The following is a 6,000-nucleotide window of genomic DNA, read 5'->3' as shown; positions in this document are numbered from 1 at the left end:
TTTTTTTTTTTTTTTGCTTTAGTCTATCCTGATAGATTTCCTGCCTCGAGAGAAACCCATCTTCCTCTGAGTACATTTGGCAGTGGATTTTTATTTATTTTTTCAGCATTTCCTTATGAACTCAATCCCCAAAGAAGTCAATTTCTTGGCTGGATCCGGAGGATCTGGAAGTGGTTATGGGGGTGGGTGGGACTCGGTTCAAAGGTTTGATCATGGAAGCTGTGGGACCTGGGTGCTTGGGGCAATGGGAACCAACTCAGGCTCTTCCGGGGGAGAAGGCCATCTCCCTCCCTTTCGCCCCCTGCGCAGGAGGCAGATCTTTTCTGGGAGAAAAGCAGAGGGAGGGGACATCTTCCATCCTTCCCCCAAGACTATTCAGGCTGGACTGGGCTCTCCAGCAGGGCCTCCTTCCAAGCATGCTGTGCCTCTTCCTCCTCCCCTCACTCCCTTCATCTCCCTCTCCCAGGAGCAGAGAATTTTCCTGGGGGTGGGTGGGGAGGGAGTGTTAGCAATGAGGATGCTGGTGGGGGGCAGTATTGGTACTTTATGGCCACCTCCCTCTCCTGATCATTAGACAAGAGCCACTTGCTGCTTGGAGCTGTTGGGGTGTTCCTCACCGTGCACTTCCGGCCATGGGCCTTCAGCTTGCGCACAGCCAGGGGATTTCCTGACTATTCATCTCTCCCTGAGTTTTTGGATTGCATCAGATGTGTGTGTGTGTGTGTGTGTGTGTGTTCAGAGTGAGAACAGCACAGGGTGTTCCAGAAGCCATGAGGGTTTGTATATGTGGGGTCTACACTGGGGCAGGGGCAGGTGTTGGAGGAGCCAGGGTGCATGTGTGCTGAGGCTGTTTTGGAGGGTGTCTGCCGGTGTGTGCAAATGTGAGCAAGTCAGTTTTTCCCCCCACAAACATGGCCAGGGCTGAGAGACTTCTGAGCATAGGTGAGGGCCGCAATGCCTCTTTGCGTGCGTGGTGTGTGGAGGCCAGAGGTGGCTGGGCCAGCTTTTGGCAAGGAAGGTGGGTGTGAGGGTGGCCGAGGGAACTTGAGGGTGGGTATATCCCATGCTGCCAGAGACTGGTGGCCATGGTTCCCTGTGGGTAAGGCTGGAGCTGTAACTCGCTGATTCTATGCAGCTGGGAATTAGCCTCAGGGGAGATGGAGCCGGAATCCCTTCACTAGGGAGCTTTCCTGAAGAACTCCCTCTGAAAGGAGAGGCGAAAGCAGAGATGAGAGCCGCGAGAAGGGAGGGAGGGCACACAGGTTCGGCCACTTCTCGGGGGCCAGGCCCTGGCCAAGTGCCTCCCCTGTGACATCTCTTTAACCCTCCCAACAACTTGGTAGGGTGGGTGTTTTTGGTAACTGAGGCTCCGAGCAGTGAAGCCAGGCCGACAGTAAGTGGTGGAGCTGGGGTTTAAATCTAGGCCTTCCTGGTGCCTGAGCCGAGTTGGTTTCCAAAACCATGCAGCTCCACTGGTCATTTTGCTCAGCCCTTTGCCAGAGGCCAGCTTACCCCCAGGGCATTCCCTGTAAGTCAGTGGAGGGCCTGCTCTTGCAGCCAGGATCTGAGAGGGAGGGGAGCTGGTGGTGAGGAGGGGATGAGAAGAGGAGGGCATCAGAGAAGAGGGAAGTCCATGCAGCCACGTGCAACCACGTGCTGGGACTGGGAGCAGGAAAGAAGAGAGGTGGGCGGAAGGAAGAGAATGCCCCACCCGCCCCTCCCCAGGAGAGACGTCTGGGTGCTCTCCTGCAGACCTCAGACTGGCTCCTCACACCAGCTGTGGGACACAGGGCAGGTGGGTCTGAGCCTCGGTGTCATTCTCTTTAAAATGGAGATATTGATGGCGGCGACTTGAAAAGGAAATTGTGAGGATTAAATCAGAGCATACGCACAAGCTCTTGGATCAGTGCTTTCTTTGTACTCTGTGAAGCATCAACACGAAGTTGTATTGTTATCTGGCGATCATCATTGTTGCCCTGGCTGGGGGAGGGGCGTTGTAGGGTCTTACTCACCTGATAACTCCTGGCCCTTTATCTCCCCTTTCTTCAAGTCAGCGCCCTGAAACAAGAGACAGGCATGGGCATGGGTTACTCCTGGGGCAGCAGAAGGCCTTGCCACCCCCCTCAGTCCAAGTGGGCTCTGCTGAGCTCTTTCTCTCGGGGAGTGGGATGGAGGAGGATGAAGATCCATGGCTGTTTCTGGGAGATGTTGCCAGAATGAGCCGTGGGATTTAGAATGGTGCCTCTGGGGAATTGGGAAGAGGGGGCAGACAGACATACTGAGGGTGGCCTGGTGGTGAGGGGTGGACCCCTGATCTCTGGAGAGACCCCTGATCTCTGGAGAGACTTTCTGATGGGCTGCCCCACTCTTGCCATCAGCACCCCCAGTCTAGGCACAGGACACACTCTCAGCATGTGCGGTCTGGCCAGATCTGAGGCGGGGGCTGACAGTCCTCAGAGGCTTGCTAAGCCAGGCCATCCTTCGGGCTGGCTTTGGGCCTCAGAACATGAGGCCAGTGACTGCTTGAACAACCAGGAAGGGGAGGAGGAGGTCTGACTCCGAGGCAGCCTCTTCCCTAGCCTCCGCCGAACTCAGCCCGTATTCTCCAGGAAGATTCTTTGGCTGCTGGGACAGCCTCAGTTTCCCTCCTTTCTTTCCTTTCCCTCCCTTCTCCCCTCCGCTCAAGGTCTGTGGGATAATGAGGTGATCCCGGGGGCGGGTGCTAATTAATGTTTGTGCAGGACTGGGAGATGCTCAGATGAAAGGGACTGGAGCCGGGCTCCTGGGTCCGTGCCACAGCTCGGGGCCCGGGGCCATGCCAGGGAGCCCTGCGGCCCCGAGGTGTGGGGTTTTATAGCCTTAATGATGGTGATTAGCGAGGCTCTTCATGGATTCTGCCAACACCTAACTGTGCCCTGGACACCTCTCCACCAGGCCCTTCCTGGTACAGCCCCTGCTCCTCCCTGGGTGATGGTAGTGGTGGGGGATGGGGGTGCTCAGGGTGGTGGTGGGGGGATGGGGAAGAGTAGTAGAGGGTGCCAAGGGGGAGTGTGAGATTTCACCTCAGTTCTCTGTGGAAAACCTCAGGGTCAGCTCAGTGACCCAACCCCTAGTGCGATTTACTTTCTACAAAACTAAAGCCCCACCCCCTATTCTAGAGACCCCCATCTCCTCTCCTTTAGGAGCTTGCCCACCGACTGTTCTCACTTTGGACCTCCTTTGGGCTGGGTTTCCTGTGGGTGGGGAAAGGGCAGGAGACCATGGCGGGATGGACCCTTCCGCCTTTGGCCCTTTCCCACTTTGCTATCGTCACCCCATGCAGGTGAGATCTCTCTCCTTGGGCACCCTTCCACCTCCCGCACCCAAGTCCTGTCTGCCAGGTGCATCCAGGCAGCCTTCACATTCCGTCCCTCAGCACAGCTCACCATACTCTGCCTCTGCCTTGGCCCTCTCAGCTCAGCTCCCCAAATCCCCCAATATTGGGTCTTGCTTTATCCATGAGGCCCGGGTGTGGCCAGGGCACCAGGATGGAGGGACAGGGTTGGGGAATGGAGGCTCCTCGATACCCATCTCTCCTAGGAAAGGAGCTCAGGCCTGAGGCCTAACGGCCACTCTCCCAAAATAGCTCTCTGGCCGCCCTAGCAAGATCGAGAGAAAGGGGCTGAGCCCAGGGAAGCCCGGCCAGCCAGCCCCAGCCCAGCTCTGAGCTCCCAGCCTCCCCCTCATTCCTTTCCAAGTCAGTCCAGCCAGCGGTTTGTTTAAATAAAACAATAGCAACCTAAGCTGGCTGTTCTCAATTCCCCACAGGCTTGGGTCCCACCCAGAGTAATAAACAGGCCTCTCTCCTCTGTGTGGTGCGGGAGGGCGGGGGTGGGGGCTGGGCCCGTAAGGTCAGGGAGTTAGTGTGCAGAGCAGTGTGGAAAGTCTGATCTGCAGCCTTGGTCAGGGTGGGAAGGCTCTCCTCCCCTCCCTTTCCCTCTGGGGAGTCTTTTCTCATCAGCTGAGGCCAGCTCCTCAGACACACACAAACCCTGGGACTTGTTGTGTAAAGCCAGCGGCCCTTCCTGCCGCCTTCACTGGGCCTGCTGACCTAAGCTCAGCCCAGGCAGCTGCAGGGGGTGGGGGGCTGGGGGGCTGAGCAGAGCGTGTCAATGGCCTTCAGAGGCTTTTCTGGTCTCTCTGGAGCTTGTCATATGGAAGGGGGAGCGGGGAAGGAAGGCTCTGAGGAAGGACGGAGTGTGTGGTCAGTGTGGCTGGTATTTGCTCTAGTTGGTTTGAGCATCAGCTAAGCACCCTGCCCTCATTGGTCTGTTCTGGGGCCTAAAATATCTACCATAGAATCAACACCTGGGAGGAGCCTGAGGAAACCAAATTCAAAGGGTGAGAAAGTTGAGCCCCAAAGAGGTCAAACGACTCATCCAGAGCTGCAGGAGCAAATGGGAGAATCCCAGAATGTTCTAGGAAGAAGGGGCCTTTGACCCTCTGACCTTTGAGACTCACTGGCTCAGGGTCTCATGCCTTTTGACCTGCAGTGCTGGCTTGTGCTTTTGTTGTTGTTGTTTTTTAGTTTGCATCCTTTTGTGTGCGTGCGTGCGTGCGTGCGTGCGTGTGTGTGCTTTTTCTATGCCATCATGACAATCCCAGCACTTCCCTAGGAGGCTTAAAAAAAAAAAACCCCATTATTAAAATACACAGATATCACCAGGAAGGCTGGGGCTATGGTGGAAATGGTTGCCCCCGTGCCTCTATGAACCATGAGCTCTCCTAAAGCATCTTCGTGGATGGCAAGATCACTTTAGCCTGAGATCACCTCTGAAAGCTGGACATCTCCGGGGATGGAAGGAATGCAGGGGTGTTTCCAGAGGGCAGAGGGAGAAACCGATTCTTCTGAGTACTTCTCAAGGAGACTGGACTGAGGGAAGAGCCCTGAGAGCTGAAGATGGGCCCAGCATTTGAGGGACAGACCCCAAACCTGTTAAGTCTGAGCAGAGAGGAGCTTTGGAATGAGAGCCTGCAGGACGGGAGGGGCTGCTGAGAGCTCATCCTGCTGCCTGACCTGGACCCCTAGCCCCAGGTATGCTGCTGCTCTTTAAGGTGGGCCCCGGGGCAGACAAATCCTCCTAAAACAGGTGGCTGCTGAGAGCTCATCCTGCTGCCTGACCTGGACCCCCAGCCCCAGGTATGCTGCTGCTCTTTAAGGTGGGCCCGGGGCAGACAAATCCTCCTAAAACAGGTAGACATTTTCAAAAGCAACTTGTCTAAATGGTAAGCTTTGAAAAAGGAAGTGATTACAGAAATTGTAGAAATAGCTTTCTTTAAAAATTTTCTATTTATTATTTCAGAGAGGAAGGGAGAAGAGGGAGAGAGAGAAACATCAATGATGAGAGAGAGTCATTGATCGGCTGCCTCCCTGCACACCCCCTACTGGGGATCGAACCCACAACCCAGGCATGTGCTCTGACCGGGAATCGGGACTCGAACAGTGACCTCTCGGTTCATAGGTTGACACTCAACCACTGAGCCACACTGGCCTGGGGAAACAGCTCTCTGACCCTCAAGAGCACTGAGATGCCCAGGATGCTTTTGCAGGCTATCAGGACAGGCGCATTCCAGGTGTTTGGGCTCGGGAGTTGTCCTGGGCCCTCCTAAGTGTCAGGGATGGGGGAGCTGGAGAAGGCAACTCCTTTCCTTATCATGAGATTTCCTCTCCAGCTCTCTGAGGCCTCAGAACCCATTGCTTCTCTGTCGACATGGTTGGGAACTGGCATGTGAAATGCTTAAGAAAAGTTGGGGCTCAACCGATAGTCATAGCAACTCCATTCTTGGACCAAGGTGACGCAGGGGGTCTTGTTCTGACTGACTTGTCTCAGGCCAAGTACAGAGCACAGTGCTGGAAGCTGGGCACCTGCCCCATCACTATTACCTTACATTGGTAACGAGCTTTTAGTGTTTATCCCGCAGGGCACTGTCCAACCGCTGGCTCTCACAGCCCTCCTTGCA

At 55.5% G+C, this 6,000-nt stretch overlaps 1 protein-coding gene across 1 annotated transcript in view; it reads right to left on the bottom strand.

The window, feature by feature from the left end:
• The window catches only part of PEBP4 (phosphatidylethanolamine-binding protein 4), a 205,256-nt gene that overhangs the window by 11,112 nt on the left and 188,144 nt on the right, over window positions 1–6,000 (bottom strand). The window contains exon 5 of the mRNA XM_014538300.1: window positions 2,013–2,058. Within this exon, the coding sequence (XP_014393786.1) occupies window positions 2,013–2,058 (46 nt within the window). The remainder of the gene's footprint in view (window positions 1–2,012; window positions 2,059–6,000) is intronic.

This window comes from Myotis brandtii, unplaced genomic scaffold (assembly GCF_000412655.1).
Source record: "Myotis brandtii unplaced genomic scaffold, ASM41265v1 scaffold19, whole genome shotgun sequence".
NCBI lineage: Eukaryota > Metazoa > Chordata > Mammalia > Chiroptera > Vespertilionidae > Myotis > Myotis brandtii.
The sequence above is the reverse complement of the archived record's forward strand: the minus strand, read 5'-3'. Positions and strand labels throughout refer to the sequence as shown.